The 16,519-nt window shown below is 37.2% G+C and overlaps 1 protein-coding gene and 1 long non-coding RNA gene across 3 annotated transcripts in view; one reads left to right on the forward strand and one right to left on the reverse strand.

Annotated features, from left to right (window-relative positions):
* Nucleotides 1-12,245, forward strand: part of RBM25 (RNA binding motif protein 25) — a 28,546-nt gene extending 16,301 nt beyond the window's left edge. For both annotated transcript variants that reach the window (XM_057416230.1, XM_057416231.1), the window contains 10 exons: nt 3,320-3,594; nt 4,678-4,894; nt 5,215-5,304; nt 6,943-7,016; nt 7,741-7,891; nt 8,268-8,592; nt 9,564-9,838; nt 10,133-10,231; nt 11,444-11,491; nt 11,741-12,245. In XM_057416230.1, the coding sequence (XP_057272213.1) occupies nt 3,320-3,594; nt 4,678-4,894; nt 5,215-5,304; nt 6,943-7,016; nt 7,741-7,891; nt 8,268-8,592; nt 9,564-9,838; nt 10,133-10,231; nt 11,444-11,491; nt 11,741-11,833 (1,647 nt within the window). In that variant the 3' untranslated portion in view covers nt 11,834-12,245. The remainder of the gene's footprint in view (nt 1-3,319; nt 3,595-4,677; nt 4,895-5,214; nt 5,305-6,942; nt 7,017-7,740; nt 7,892-8,267; nt 8,593-9,563; nt 9,839-10,132; nt 10,232-11,443; nt 11,492-11,740) is intronic.
* On the reverse strand, nt 2,166-16,374 carry LOC130602916 (uncharacterized). Its single transcript, XR_008973011.1, has 2 exons — nt 16,183-16,374; nt 2,166-2,457 (listed from the first exon to the last, which is right to left on the reverse strand). It is a non-coding gene; the product is annotated as an uncharacterized LOC130602916 (long non-coding RNA).
* Nucleotides 16,375-16,519: the final 145 nt, after the last annotated feature.

Genomic DNA, 16,519 nt, shown 5'->3' on the forward strand with positions numbered 1-16,519 from the left:
TACACATACATTAATTCAAGATATTTATAACTAAAGGCTAAATGGGGCTACAGTATAAGACATACACTTGAGTGTGTTTCTGTAGGTAGATATGTAACATAATCCAAGATTTTATGAAGAGTTGAAACGTGAATTAAAGTTAAGTCTTTTATTTTAATAGTTCTAAGTTAAGAGTGGGGGAAGATTAAAATTAGGTCAGTGGTTACCAGACTTACCAAACTTTAGATGCATGGAAGAACTGTAAATTCCCATAAAGCTAATCTATTCATTGACCCCCACCATTATGATAGAGATCATATGGTGACTAATGCAAGATGAAACTCACAGCTTGGAAAGTAACATGGAATAGGATGTAAGTATGAGCTTCTGTTTTTTATTATACTTATGGATGCCCCCTCAGAAAAATATGCAAAGGGGTAACTGGCTTGGAAACGTTGGTGCACATGAAGTCCCACCTCAGGGTTTCCACTTACAGAAGTTTCCACTAATGCTAGTGCATCTGTGAATGTTTCTGCTCTGGGAAATGATACTTGTGGATAGTAAAGCACAACTATGCATGTAATGTTCTTATTTCAATGTTTAGCTTAAAGTTGGTATTACTTTTTCCCCACAACAAGACTGGAATGATCCTTGGCCTAGGGAATTACCAGCAGGCTCCTCTTTTGAGCGCATGCTTTTATTTCAAAATACCCCAAATCAATGTTGAAAGTACAGCAAGGTGAATGAAGTATGCCATGTTACTGAGCTTTACCACATGCAGTCACTGGGGATGGTACCATGGTTTCACACAGTTGTATCAATGTAAACACAAGTGACTACACGTTGTATGTACATTTGTATTCAATTTTTTTCTTGACTGAAGTTGTTGGAGATAAAAAAAGCCTGGGGAAAAATTCTAGAAGAAATGATCTGGAGAAGCTCAGCAATTGAATGTGAAACTGGTCAGTGGTGAAACTTCAGTAGAATTGTGTTTGATTCCTAGCCCCAAGTTGTCACTGGTGTACTAAGATGAAAGCAAGTAATGTTTTGGAAAAAATCAAACAACAGCCAATAAACAAACAAAAAACGTGCTTCGTTGTTTCAGAAGCTGTTGGGCATTTTACTGCCTTTGATCTGTATTATTGGGGGGGCTATTTGGGATTTCTTAACATTCAAAATCAACTGAAAGTAGTAATTGTGTATATTGGATATGTTTAAAAGGGGCTGTTGAATCTTTAGCAGCTGGCTAATGAGCACAGTGAACCTTTGCATGTTTTTGGTATGAGTATATAAAACAATAACCACAGACTGTCAGGGTATCAGCATTGCAGGGGGCGTCCATTTACAGCACGGACGAGTCTGAAGAGAGCTTAAGGTAAGATTTATAATTCTTCTACCTGTTCATTTCTGTTCATTAATCTGGTACTGTTCCCATCCCATTACCCTTTCAGATCTTCTTTCTTAGGGTGATAGAAGTTGGTGAGGTCAGATTTTGATTATAAAATAGACCAATTTATTTTGTTTTCAATTGGATTTTAAGAAAGCGGACCTACAAAATGGATTTTAATACACCAAGACTTGTCTCTGTGTGTATGTATTTACCCTGGTGTGAATATGTTAAAAAGAAACACACTCTCTTGATATTTCATCACAAACAAAGTTTCTGAGAGTGGCAAAAAAGCAGGAGTTCAACCAAAGAAATTTCTATTGGAACATCTAAGATAACCTGTAAGTATCAACCACTTCAGTATGTAAACTTTTCTTTAAAAGTATATGAAATTTGAGGTAAGTTGGATTTTTGAAAGTTGACAACGTAGTTTAACATCTGACCGTACTGAGGTTTAACACTGTAAAGCTCCTGTAAAATACAGTCCTTTAGAGATTAGTTCTCAGCCCAGTGTATATTGTAGAATCTAAGTTTTGGGTTTTCTCATATCAGTTTTCTACCAATTCCCACCATTTTTAGTCCCTTTTTTCTTTTGTGATTTCAATGTATCCAACATTGGTTTGCCTGTATGTGCTATCAGTGCAATGCAGTTTCGCTGGATACATTAATCACTAGTTATTTAGCTTTATTTCTGTAATCCTTTGTTGGTTCTCTGGTCCCTGGTGCCTGTGGCGGAAGAATACTTACCAGGTAAGAATGCTTTTTAAAGTTGTCTTAAATGCTTTGTTTAAAAGAAAAGAAAAAAAAAAACCAACCCCAAAACAAACAAACCAGAGAAAATACTGTTTCATTGTTCCAGTTTTTAATTTCATTTCAGTGATGGTAAACGTGGAGCCAAAGGGGATATACATGTTTATTCTGCTTAATATTTGTTCAAAAAAAGTGGTATTCTGGCATCCATCAGGTTGAAATTTGGTGTATTTGGTTGTTATTTGGTATATTTGTGAACCGTGTACTTGCTCTTCCTCCCAGAAACATAGCTTATAGGCAAGGTTAATCCAGTGTTGGCGGTCCATGTCCTAGCACAGCATCTGTAAGTTAACACATAACAATTGCTTCCAAGGATGGATTTATCTATCATTCTGTTGATGTATTTTCTATTGTCTTATAGGAATTCTGGTCATAGGAACTGTTTCTAATTGAAAAAAGTGGCAATTTTGTACAATTTTTAGTAGAACTGTAGCAGGTAACCCTTTAGTTTCTGTGTTTCAAAAGAGCTATTTCCAACCTTTTTTGTAATTCTCTCCATCTTGCAGTGGTGGAAGTTAAGGATTCCATTCAGCAGAGTCCAGTTCTTACCAATGAACTGTTAGAACTTTTTTTAGGGAGGGGAAAAGGGGAAAGGTTGCAGTCCTCTTCACTGTTTAACCACATGCACCATGTGTAAGTGGATAAATTTCTTTACCCAAGTTTTCATATAGGATGGTTTTGGTCTGCCAGGTCTTCTTGGGAAACAACTCGCTGTCCCAGTAAGCATTCCACTGAAATATATTTTCATAGTTGAACAGAACTAATTTATCAGTTAGAAGTTTGCTTTGCTTGTACCCAAGTGGCTTATAGGGCCAATGGAATTTGTGGCCCACCTGAATCATGACTTGCAGTGCACTGTGAATGTGCAGTTCAGTCAGCTTATAATATGAGGCCAGCCCTACTCTAAGGTTGGAGATTGCTGGTCTGTGTAGACCTATGCTTTTGCACGAAACTTAGTCTTGTGATTGCTGCATTTTGATTTCATACTTACGAGTTCCAAAAAATACCCACCAAACCCTATTTAATATTTTAAAATCAGTGGCGGTTTTGGTATTTCCATTACCTGCCTTGTGTGTTGCGCCGGGAATATCCAGTTCCTATAACTACAAAATTAACTATGAAAGTTCTCTTGTTGGTTTTTAGAAACTGGAGGAGGAAAAAGGCAAAAAGGAGAAAGAAAGACAGGAAATTGAAAAAGAACGCAGAGAAAGAGAAAGGGAACGGGAGCGTGAACGAGAAAGGAGGGAGCGTGAAAGAGAGAGGGAGCGTGAACGAGAGAAGGAGAAGGAGCGGGAGCGTGAACGAGAGCGAGATAGGGATCGTGACCGAACTAAGGACCGAGACAGAGACCGTGACCGAGACCGTGACAGAGATCGTGAAAGGAGTTCCGATCGCAACAAGGATCGTAGCAGATCAAGGTAAATGCATTCAAGTTGGTATTTATTTCTGGTTTTTAAGTGCTGTTTACTAAGTGTGTATAGTCCAGCATATCAGCTGCTATTCAAGAGAATGGTCCTTTTTATAGATCAGCATAAAACTAGGAAATTAAAATCTTAGAAAGTGTATTTACACAAATTGGAAGAATACCTGTTTGCCTCCACAGCACAGGAATGCAAGGACCGCAATATGCGTAAGCAACTGCCCAACCATGACTCAACCGTAGTGGTTTTATGTCAAATCTTTTTCATAGAATCGTAGAAAGGTTTGGGTTAGAAGGGACCTTAAAGATCATCTGGTTCCAACTCCCTGCCAAGGGCGGTGATACCTTCCACTAGACCAGGTTGCTCAAAGTCCTGTCCAACCTGGCCTTGCAACCATGGGTAGCTTTACTCCTAATTGAGGTTCTTTTATGTGTGTGGTTTTTAAGGTTAAGTACATTCCTTTGTTATGGGGGAAGAGGGATGGGTGTTTTTTGTTTTTTTTTTTGCTGTTTTGTTTGGGGTTTTGAATTTGTTTGGGGTTTTGGGGGGGGGGGGTGTGTGTTTTTTTTGTCTGTGTGTGTGTGTTTTAATGAAAGTAGGGGATTCCTTTCAGTCTTAAACTGTGGCTAATCTGTCAAGCTCTAAATACTGCTTTTTACCTTCTTCACCATAGGAAAAAATAGGTGTTTCACTTTAAATCATCTTGTCAGTAGGGTTCTTGTTGCCTGTAAGCCATGTAAACATGGAAGATTTTTTTAAGCATACCCTTAATTTGTGGGGGTTTTAGCTGTCATTTATGGAGAACTACTAACACAGTCTGATAAGAACTGCAGTGTGCTCACTGTTAGTTTCTGTAGATACTACTATTTAATGGTGGTACTCAATTACTTTTAGGTAAATGGGGTTTTGAGTATATTACAAGTACTGATTTATGCCCATTGCTGTATCTGCCATTCATCTTGTACAATTGCAGGAGAATAACTTGTAAGATGCTAGAAGCAGTGCATTATGTATTTGAAGTGAAATCATTTGAGTGGAGAGGAAGGCGCTTGTAGTTAACTTTGGACTTCCTTCCTTCAGAGAAAAAAGCAGAGACAGGGAAAGAGAACGGGAACGGGAGAGAGAACGTGAGCGGGAACGGGAAAGAGAGCGTGAGCGGGAACGGGAGAGAGAACGTGAGCGGGAACGGGAACGGGAGAAAGATAAGAAGAGAGATCGTGAAGAGGATGAAGAAGATGCCTATGAGCGCCGAAAATTAGAGAGGAAACTGCGTGAAAAAGAAGCTGCATATCAAGAGGTAGGTTGGGAATTTTAAGTTTCCTTAAGAAAAAATTGTTTCTGAGTGGTGATTAATAAGTGTTCTTCTATAAAATGCATCATTCTTTCTCCCTCTCTTTTCCTAAATTTATTTTTAATCCGTTGACTGCATGAACTAGGCCAGAATATGTAAGTTACAACAACTTTGGACTTCTTATTCTGGCATTTTAAATTATAAATAAATCATTTGCTTAATTTTAATGAAGTTGGTTTTAAACAATAACCCAAACTAACTTCAGAGTAGTAATACTGTTCTTGAAGTGCTTGAAATTGGAGTGTGTGTTTTTTCTTTTGTTGTAGCGTCTTAAAAACTGGGAAATCAGAGAACGGAAGAAAAGTCGAGAATATGAAAAAGAGGCTGAAAGGGAAGAAGAAAGGAGGAGGGAAATGGTAAGGCTTATACTTGTAATTTTCCCTTCTTGTTCTTTGGGTCCCATTTAGAATGGGACTTTCTACTACTATCTACAGACAGTGATGGGGCTCTCATTTTATATAAACATCATATATATTTTTATACAAAACAAAGTTAATAGACTTTAAACAGAAATGTCTAATAACTGGGAGTACAGTTGAGAGTCTAGAAAGCAAAGTCTAGTGGCTTGGTCTTGTGAAGGGAAAAGAATGAGAAGTAGGCAGCTGCAAAATACTGGGGTTTGATAATCATGCACTATTACATCTGTAACCTGTATTTGTGTCAGATTTGTAGAACATAGTAAGCTTTGCTATGTCATGCACATAGAACTAGACCAGTCCTTTTATTTCCAACCTGCTCATGTGCCTGTACCTTCTGTAATACATGATATCCTAATCTATCTGTTTTGCAAATGTCTCTTTAGTTCATTAGTTGTGAAATTACCAGTTATCCATGTAACGCTTGGAAGTTTTTTTAAAAAAAAAAGACACTGTTGGAAGGTAGATGCTTATGTAATCTCATACTTCTTTATGCTTCAACACAAAACTTATTTTAAATTGTGGTTGTACTGTTTCACGTTACAATTCTCCTAGAGAAGGAGAGAGAATATGAGAGAGTTCTAAATAGGAGATGGATTGGGAATTATTTCAAGGCAGAATATGCAGAGATACACAGGAAAGGGAAGAAAAAGGGGAAGAAAACCCCAAGCCCCCTGGAAAACACGTTGGTTTATGTGGAATCTAATTTTTCACTATAAATGTTTGAGAATGACTCAAAAATATTTTTCTGTTCATGATTCTCCTGGATGCTGGCTATGGATTGCACTTGCAGAGAGCAGTGTGAAATTCTGTGCTGAATTTACAACCGAAATCATGATCTGTTTCTCAGTCATTAGCATTGAAATATCTTGCTGTTCTTTTAAGAATATTGCTTATAGACAAGTTAGAATGTCCTAATTTATATTCTCCTTAAAGAACTACTTATTTTCTTTGTTTTTTCTTCTCTGTTTTATCAGATGGGGGGAAGATGTCTCCTTTTCTAGTCCCTTCCTCCCTCCCTTCAGTTTTAGGCCTGTGCATTGATACTGTGCCACATGGTTTGGATTAGTAACACAAGAGTGCTTATCCTAGAAGTAGCCATTAGGTTTGTTTCTATGCATAACTAATTATTTTTTTAAAAAGCATGGCTCTTGAAACAAAATGGCACTGATGAAACACACTTAAGCTGCCGTGTTAAAATATCCAATACCAGACTTAGGAATTTGAAGAACAGGAACTTTGATCCTCTTCTTTTGTGATGTAACAAAAGGGAGGGGGTATATTTAAAAAACCTTTGAAATGCTAATAACAGAGTTGTAGTGTGCAGGTCATAGCCATGATCCCAGTGGACCTAGTGGATGTACCATCTGCTGTTGAGCATATGATAGCAAGTTGAGAAGTCCCTGGAGCATAATGCAATTCTAAAACCTTTCCATTTTTTGTTTGGAAAATCCTATTTTTAGTTTGAAACATAGTATATATAAAATAAACTTACTAATAATATTACTAAATTTTAAACTCTTAGAAAGAAAACCAGAAATTATTCTGTAACATTACTTATTTTTCAACTTCTTGCAGGCAAAAGAAGCCAAACGGTTAAAAGAATTCTTAGAAGATTATGATGATGACAGAGATGATCCAAAATACTACAGGTACGTCTTTCTATTGATTACTAGCAATAAAATCTTCATTGCTCATTTTAACACAGCTGTGGGGTTTGTTGGCAGAGGGTTATGAAGTTTATATTTGACTGATTATTTTGTGAGGTAAGGGTTATATACTTATCTAAATTATTTCAGTGTCACTTGGTAAGTACCAGAGGGAAAAGGGAGGCTCCTTAATGCTACTTGTTAATGCTTGGGAGTAGTTGCTCCTTCCTATCCCTCAACTTGTGGGTGAGGCAGAGCAGAGATCAGCGTAATACCAGAATAAGCTAATGAGGGCAGGGAAAAGCTAGCAAGCATGCTTCTCTGAAAAATTCACTATAAGGAAGCTGTAAATTGCATGAAGAACAAGATTGTTAACTCTGTAAAGGATGGGGAAGATTCTTCAGCATAGGACTAACTAAAATTTGTATAAAAATAACATCAGAATTGGTTCTTGACAAAACATGTAAAATAATTAGGTTCTTTTTCTATGGAGATTGGCAGTCCCATTCTCTACTGTGTACCCCATCTGTTTTATGTGATGGGGTAAATTCTGTATAGGAAGGTTGGGAACCGGTATCTTGGATTCTTCTGTTACAAAAATAGACCTCAAATGTTTGTATGAATCTACTTTTCACTTAGTGGAAGAAACGTCTGTATCAGCTATTTCGTGTCATACAAGGTTCTCATTGGAATGTTCTTTGGAGTACAAAATCTGTATCTTTTGTAGGGGTAGTGCTCTTCAGAAGAGGCTACGAGACAGGGAGAAAGAGATGGAAGCAGATGAACGGGATAGGAAAAGGGAAAAAGAAGAATTGGAAGAAATTAGGCAGCGCCTTCTGGCAGAAGGACACCCAGATCCAGATGCAGAACTCCAGAGGGTAAGTAGCTGCTGGTCTGACAGGAAAAAAAGAGCCCTTGGTATTCTGGTGGTATTGAGCAAAATCAGATGAGAGATCTGATAGTTAATATCTGTTCTGTTTACTTTTTCTTAAAAAGAAGTCCAGGTAAGCAGTAAGAATGCTGGAAACAATAACTTTCCAGAATGTGAATAAGAATAACTTTCCAGAACTGTGTCTGGATGGAGTTTGAAAACAAATATGATTGATCATTGTTTCCAACTATAATGGCAGTAGTTGCATATATTTGTTCTTGAATAACAGAGTTCTCTGGGAAATGGAGGATCTTTAGATTCTTTTCCAACAGTACTGTTTTTGAGAAAGTTTCTGGTTTTGCTAATTGTCTGTTTCATTGCAGATGGAGCAGGAGGCTGAGCGGCGTAGGCAGCCACAAATAAAACAAGAACCAGAGTCTGAGGAGGAAGAGGAAGAAAAGACAGAAAAAGAGGAAAAAAGAGAAGAGCCAGAGGAAGAAGAGGAGGAGCCTGAACAAAAGCCCTGCCTTAAACCAACTTTACGACCCATCAGTTCTGCTCCATCTGTTTCTTCTGCTAGTGGAAATGCAACCCCTAACACACCTGGTGATGAATCTCCCTGTGGCATTATTATCCCTCATGAAAATTCACCAGATCAACAGCAGCCGGAGGAACATCGGCCCAAAATAGGACTTAGCCTCAAACTGGGCAAGTTTATATTTTATTTTCATGTTCTGTGTAGGATCAGAACGGGAAAAATACTAAGCTGAGTAGCCAGACAGTTTTCCAAATATATTTTTTTATGTACTTGCATCAAGATGTTATCTAAATGCTGCGCTTTATTTCTGTGATCCAGAAGATATGTTTTGTAGATCTCTGTTAACAGAATCTGGACTGGAAAAGGGAGGGAAGGCTCAAGGCTTGCCATTTTTTTGTAATGCTCTGAGCTGGGAATAGTTATTTCCCCATGCTTTTCAACTTTAATAGATCTCTAGATGTATCTTTTAAAACTCTCTCATACTTTTGTTGATGTAAGTATATGTTAGATTTAAGCCTTAGATCTGTTTATTCACAAAGAGCTTTTTGAAAGAAGAAAACTGAAAGTAAGATTAACTTCCTCTGAGAGTAGCACAATGAATTGATGACAGTTGTGACTGGAACTTTGAGTGTAGAGTTTTAGTACTTAGGAATTTAAAAAAAAATTCTGTTCCGAGCAGCAGAATTGAGGATATTTGTATTCCAGAATGTTTATGCATTAATTATCTTTTTTCACTACCCTGGGGCTGCAGTGTGAGCTCATACTGTGTTAGATTTTGAATAAAGAGAGCCAGGATGGTATTCAGCTGATTTAATGCTTTTCCTATAGCTAGAATTGTTGCAGCCTTTCACTTCCTAGCTCTGCTAAGGTTTGAACTTATGCTATAATCCTCCATCAGTCAGGGTGCTAATTGGTTTCAGATCAAAGAAAGAAGACCCTATTTTGCAAGCATCTTGACTGAACTCTGAGATACTTACCTCTTTTACCCTTTTTATAACATACTGTAAGAGATTTAAAAACTGATGCTAGGCATTCACAGGCATTTCTATAATATAAAATGACATTCCTCAAGAAATGTGTGAAGAGCAACCAAGCTTTGGTTACAGTTTACAAATATGTTATTCTGCCCTTTGGGTTGTAGGTGCCTGCAATAGTCCTAATCAGCCCAATGCTGTAAAAAGGAAGAAGCTTGCTGTGGATAGTGTTTTCAATAAATTTGATGATGAAGACAGTGATGATGTACCCCGTAAAAGGAAACTTGTTCCCCTGGATTATGGAGATGAAGATAAAAGCAGCATCAAAGGCAGTGTCAACACAGAAGAAAAACGCAAACATATTAAGAGTCTCATTGAGAAGATTCCCACAGCCAAACCGGAGCTCTTTGCTTATCCTCTTGACTGGTCAATTGTGGATTCAGTAAGTTGATTGATTGTCTATATATTATACTTATTCTGAAGTATGCCTGCTTATTTTTGTTTGGTCTCTCCTGAACTGTTGCTGCAAATTGTCTAGCCGTTTAATGAGACAGGGGAGAAAAGGTCCTGTGAAAACATGTTTGGCTGTCAGAAATACAGATGCCACATCAGTAGGGGTTATCTCACTGATAGCAAAATTCCGCTGCATTGTTGTTTGGGTCTTGGAGCTGCCTGTCTGTCAGTATGGTCTCAAGACAGTTTATGGAAATTTATGGAGTTTGTCTTTTTTTTCCAGACATTAATGGAACGTCGAATTAGACCATGGATCAACAAGAAAATAATTGAATATATTGGTGAAGAAGAAGCCACGCTAGTTGACTTCGTCTGTTCTAAGGTTAGTATCTTCCTGTGTGAAGTTTGGGGTTTGCTCTGTGTTTAAGGTGCAGTATCTGTATTTGAAGGCAGTCTGTTCTTAGTTTGTCTGTAATCTGTAATGGTCATCAGAGACTGTGTTCTTGGGATCAATATACACATGGTAGATGCTGTCTGTTACTTGTTGCATAAACATCTGGAATTGGATAAAGAAATGAGCAGTTAAAGAGCAGCTCTTCTAACTGATAGTTTTATCATTAGATTTCAGAGTTGATATCTTATTGGCCATTAACATTTTTAGCTTAAAAGTAAGATTTATTTGAAATCAGGGGAAAAAGCTAGTATCTTGATTTTTACATGTATTTTTTGATCAACCAGATTAGCTTCTTAAAAAATTCTTTAGATGCTGCTGTTGCTTTAGTAGTAAGCAAATACTGAGGTTTTAGAGTTACCATTAGAAGTCATTCTGCTATACCTTTCGGCTGTTGCATGAAACTGTGCATAGCTTCTGCCATAGTTACAAACTAAATTCTGATAACTTGCCTTTTTAAGTCTACCACAACAGCCCTGTGGCTTTTCATCAACATGGAATTTCAAAAACTCTTTTCAGATTTCATGGTACTCATATTTGTAATGACTTTCTCAGTTTGTCTTTTAGGGCTACTGTATGAGAATGATAGTTATGTGGTGCAGGAGGTTGGTAAAAAGTGAAAAGAAGTGGAATATTTTCCAAGCTTAAGTTTTTATATATGTGTGTATATTAAAAAAAAAGGTGTTTTCTGGTATTGAAAGACAGTTTTGGTTGGGAGGGGACTAAGTTGAAATACTTAATTGAATTTTCCATCTGCATGTTATGAAGAATTTTGCCTTTGTCTTCTAATAGGAGTTCCTTGTTTAAGGAAGGGGGGCTTATTCCTCAAATTAGGAGAGCTTAACTGGAGATGCAAGGATAGCCAGCAAATACAGGACCTGTTAAATCTTTGGGCTTCCTGGAACTTGTTCTTCAGAAAATAGCCATAAACTAGCACTCATTATGATGGAATCTGATGTAGTTTAATACTAATTTTTGCACTGGCTAATATTGGGAACTAGTGAACTGTGAATACTTTTTGCATGTGTAAAGCATACAAAATCCTTGAGAATTAACTGGGTTTTGTCCAGAGAGTTTATATGGTTTACCCAGAGTCTTCAGTCTAAAAACATTTGAGGGTTTTGTTTGTTTGGTTTTTTTCAGGTTATGGCTCACAGCTCACCACAAAGCATACTGGATGATGTTGCCATGGTAAGCACAAATTATGTAACTGATATACTTCCTACATTATACTGAAGCTAATAGTCAATTCTGCAAAATAGTAGGAGCCCATGACAGAAATATTTGGCATTCATAGAACATGCATAGGAAATAAGCATTAGATAGGAAAGCTGTTTGATTAAGCAGATCAAACTTCGTAGTTCTGATGTGTCTAGAATTAGTCTTTATAACTGGAATGCCTAACCTAAAAATAATGTATAAAATGTGTATTTCCTACAGGTACTAGATGAAGAAGCTGAAGTTTTCATAGTCAAAATGTGGAGGTTATTGATATACGAGACAGAAGCAAAGAAGATCGGTCTAGTGAAGTAAACACTCTCCTTGCTTCTAGGGTTCCATTTCGATCTTTGGCTTTTCCCCCTTTTTCCCCCCATCATTCAAAGACTTTGAATTTTCTCTGTTCTCAGAGACTTGAGACATGTATTTTTTTATGTAGAAAATGTGAATTTTTTTTTTTGTCCTCTGCTCTGAGGTCCCCTTTACCTTCTCAGTTAGTTATCTGAATCCTGCATTGATTCTCTTTATAATTCACAAGGTACAATTACTGGTATGTTTTATAAGCTGCAGCTACTGTACATGCTCTCTGGTAATTTTGTTATGCTACTCTGATTCCTGTAAATACTGAGGAAAAAAAGCCCCTGTTTTGCAAAATACTGGCACTTAAAATGGAATTATATCAGTTACAGATGAAGACAAATGGTTTCACTGCAAATTATCAGTGATTTTTTTTGTTTGTTTGGGTTTTTTTTTTTCCCCATACCCTCCCTCTTTTTATTTAAGGAATTATCAGAAGGCAATTTAAACATGAGTGGTTTGAACTGCTTTCACAGAACAGCTTTGTGTGTTCATTTTTTCCCCTCATCTGTCTCTGGAAAAGGAATTCCCTCAGACTCTTCATTCTGATGTGAACCAGCAGTAGTCTTGGTACATTGCCTATTTAAGATTACTAATGAAGCTGGGAACTCAAATCTCTTGCAGGTGCTCTGCTTCTGTCCTAGAAAGTGCAAATTACAGCAAGTTTTTTATTCTTTGCTCAGTTAAAACAAGAGCAGGACCTCAATTCAATAAGTGCTACTTGATGATTTAGGGTTTTTTAAAAACTAGGGTATCTTCTGCTCAGTTTCAGTTTAGCCCTTTCCTATTATGCCTTCTGTCTCCAAAATAACCAGATTTTTTTAATAAGAAATTATTTTTTAAAATATATTTTTAGTATTTAGGAAAAATTTGTTTGGAGGAACTGACCATAACAATTGACAAAAACTAAATCATAAGTTTTCAAAGCCAACGTCTTGTTTTTATCCATACTGTTAAACTAGCCCTGACTTTTGTTTTCTACTGGTAAGCAGTCTGTGGTCCACAAAAAGAGGGTAATATTCTCCTGCCTTGTTTGTATGGGTTTTTATAAATAGGCTGATGGGGTATAAATGATGAGATGTACTGTAAACTGCATTTTTTATCTCATACCTGAGTAAGAAGACAAATTGATAATATGCTATGAACTGTTTTGATTGCAGGAGGACCGTGTTCCAGGGAGCAAACTGTCTCAGAAACATTTTTAATTTTTAAAAGCAATTCTTAATAGCAAACAAATTGAGTAAAGGTGTTTCAGTATCTCTATATTGTATTTAAGTGAAGGATACAGGTTAACCTGTTCAGAAAACATAATTGTGACCTTGAATTACTAGTTCTTTGTATTGGGAGAGGACAATTGAAAACACTGTTCTTAACAAATGGGATTGTGTAAAGGTTCCACCCTGTAAATATTTCAGATATTAAAAATGTATATATTTGATTTAAGGGCTGACATTCTTTTGGAGTCTTGTGCAGCATGCAGTTCTATTTAACATTGGTTTCTGAATCAACAGGCGTTCCCAAATGAGGGGTGGGTTTTTTAAAACTACCTCCTGCTTTGTCAGGTGACTCAGAGCCTGAAAATTCAGATGTGATCCCAATACGTTCTTTCTTATCCCTGTAGTACTCCATAGCACAAAATGTTCTTTTTTTAAATTGAAGTGTAATGTTCAGATGTTATTTTTATGTTGCACTTGAATTTGTGTGAGAATGTTTTGGTTTACATCCTTACATGCTGCAACCTTCCTCTTTTTTTCTGCAACTTGATATTATCCTAAGAAGTGACTTCCTTTTTCTCCCCATACGGTTTTGCATCAGCATTTACCAAAAATTCTCCAAATTATAAATAAATTCAGAAGTTGATCTGTTTGTAATAAACACAGAGAAGAGGGAGAGTGAACTTCATGTAATGCTTTTTCTCGTGCTGATAATGCATTCTGTCTCTGCCATTATCAGTAGTTAAGCCAAATGTGACAAAAGCATTGTAATGCCACTGTGTGCCAGATTGCCTAACATCCTGTTGAGATTCTTCACTGAAAGCTCAAGTTGTGAAACTTGAGCTTATTTTCTTCTGCCCGAAACTAAAGCTGTATATTCATCTGCTGTATTGTCTGTGCACTGACATAGGCTTGTACTCTTCCTAAGGAGACTGAAGGCATCTGAGTTAGGAAGACATCTAAAATTTTAGCTGGAGTGTGAAGTATCCAGGTAAATAAGTATCTGGAAGTAGTTGTTAGTTATTCAAAATAATTTTGTGGAAGTTGAGGTTTTCTTCAGTAGTGGAAAGAGAAATGAGTGTTCACTGTAGTATGTCTGGCTTGGCTTATATGAGTACTTCAACAAATCTTCCTCTTTAAGAATACAAAATGTTGCTTTATAAAGTCCCTTCTGATGTTTATCTCTTACTCATGGGTGTTTTGTCAGCAATAACTATATTTTGTGTCTGTGATGCGGGGGGGGGTAGAACACAAATACTGCTGAGAGTTTCTTAATACAGAAGGTAACTGCTAACTTTTTCTTTCAGTGTGCAGTAACAGAAGTATTTCAAGATAAACTTGGAAAATCTGGAGTAGAAAAAGCCTTTTTGCCAACATTACAATACTTTACTGTCTGAATATGTGATTTAATGTGCACTATGTGCATTATGTTAGTAAATGCACAGATTAAGAGTATACTGAGAGTGAGATCCATCAGCAAAGTTATGTATGTTGCCAGCAGGTACTCAGTGCAGCATGCCATAGTATGATCCATTCTGTGATGGAAAGGTACTTTGAAAGTTCCACATAGTATGTGTGTGTAGGAATCAATATTTATACAACAGAACTGGATATACTACTTATTGATCTGGACTTCACTGTGGAACAAGGCTTTGCACCTTAACCTACCACATGCCATTAGTCTCCTGATAATGATTCTGCATAACAGCCATTGCGTATTACTTGAAATATATGAGTGCAAAATATAAAATGTTGCTGTTTCCATTAGTATGGAAACCCTGAAAGCAGTGTGAAACTATGAACAAGTAAAATACATTACCAAGAATGATATATTTTTTTATATTGCTGTTAATTTGGTAAGAGACTTTTTGTTCTATAGTATTTTCTTAGAATATTCACATAATGATTTGGTCTTTCTAATTTTGGGTACTTCCTTCTTCCCTTCTCTTTAAGCAGGAGCCTGCACTAAAAATAACCATCTAGCTACATGATTGTGGCTCTAAATGTGGGCAGGAGGAAGGTCCCTAACAGTAAGTTTAGCTTCTTACTGAATTCCTATTTCTTACTACTTATGCTTTCCTGTTACTGAGAGAGCATTAGACCTTTCATGCTTTTACTAAATGGAGTTACTAGATAGCTGCTTGCAGGAGTAGTATTTTAGAAAATGGATACACTTAAAACTGAAAGTTGTTAGCTTTTGTATTACAGTAAGATCACACTTTTTCATATTCTGTATATATGGTTTCCTTTGTTGGAACAGTGGATGATGTACATGCAGACTTACACAACCTTGTACGTGGCTGTGAAAAATGAGCAGTGTAAGGTATTGCTGATCAGCATTTTATCATAGATCAAACAGGTATCAATAGTATAAACAGAGAATAGTCTAGTACAGCTGCATGTCCATGTTTGGCTTTTTGTTTGTTTTTATCTTAACATGCAGTTTTACTTGTTAATGGTTAGGCATCACTTTTGATCAGAAAATGGCTTCTTTTAAATCCACTTCATGTGCATATGACCTATTGAAACTTGGTATTTCTGTCAGAATGCTTATGTAAAACCTAACTGTAATGTGCAGTACAGTTCTGGCACTTCATTTTCCCATAGATCTTCCTGTAGTGTAGTCAAATAGTGAAATACAACATGTATTTTAAACATGCAGCATTACATAGTCCCTCAGAGATGTCACTTTTATATTTAGAATATAAATCAGCATTTCCTGTATCATAGTAAACCAGCGAGGTTATGCACTTTTAAAAAAGGAACTGTGGATTACCCTTCCTGCATCCTGGATGGCAAGGTAAGTTTCAAGTTTGAACTCTCCTTTGTTTCTATCATACAAGTCACAGCTCTACTAAAAGCTTCTTGAAATGATGCCATGCTGACTTTAGATTAAGTTTTGATAATGGTTTTACTTTGAAATGCAAAGATCACTTCAACTTAATTTCATGTTGTGGTGGTGTTTTTGGTTTTTTTTTTTTGTGGGATCATTTTAAGATGGGGTTCCTACCGTTTAGCAAGTGCATGACTTAGATTCAAATAACCAAATGTATATTTTCGTCATACCACTCTTTACTTGGCAACATCTCTCACCAGGTTAAGCAGGACAAGCTGCATTTCTCTCGTAGGCCTACTCTTGGCTGACATTTCAAAGAGCGCTCACTCTCTAGTACCCAACCAGCCTCCTCGTAGTCTGTGATTCTACTTCATGCTTTCGCTTCACGGCAAGGTGTGGGGTTGCTCTTTCAGAAACGCTGCTTCCTGCCTCCCGCCTGTCTGCGGGTGTCGGTGATAGCCGGATTACGCCTCCCGGCGCTGTGGTTGCGGAGGTGCGTGCTGGCGGACGGCAGGTGCCGGGCGGCTCCCTGGCCTGGCGATGCTGCCCAGCAGCGGTTCGCGGCTGTCGCCATCGGAAGTGAGGTCGGGGTGG

The sequence above is a fragment of the Pezoporus wallicus genome, unplaced genomic scaffold (genome assembly GCF_028554395.1).
Source record: "Pezoporus wallicus isolate ANWC-B61680 ecotype Strahan unplaced genomic scaffold, APGP_CSIRO_Pwel_v1 scaffold_2146, whole genome shotgun sequence".
In the NCBI taxonomy this organism is placed as follows: Eukaryota; Metazoa; Chordata; class Aves; order Psittaciformes; family Psittacidae; genus Pezoporus; species Pezoporus wallicus.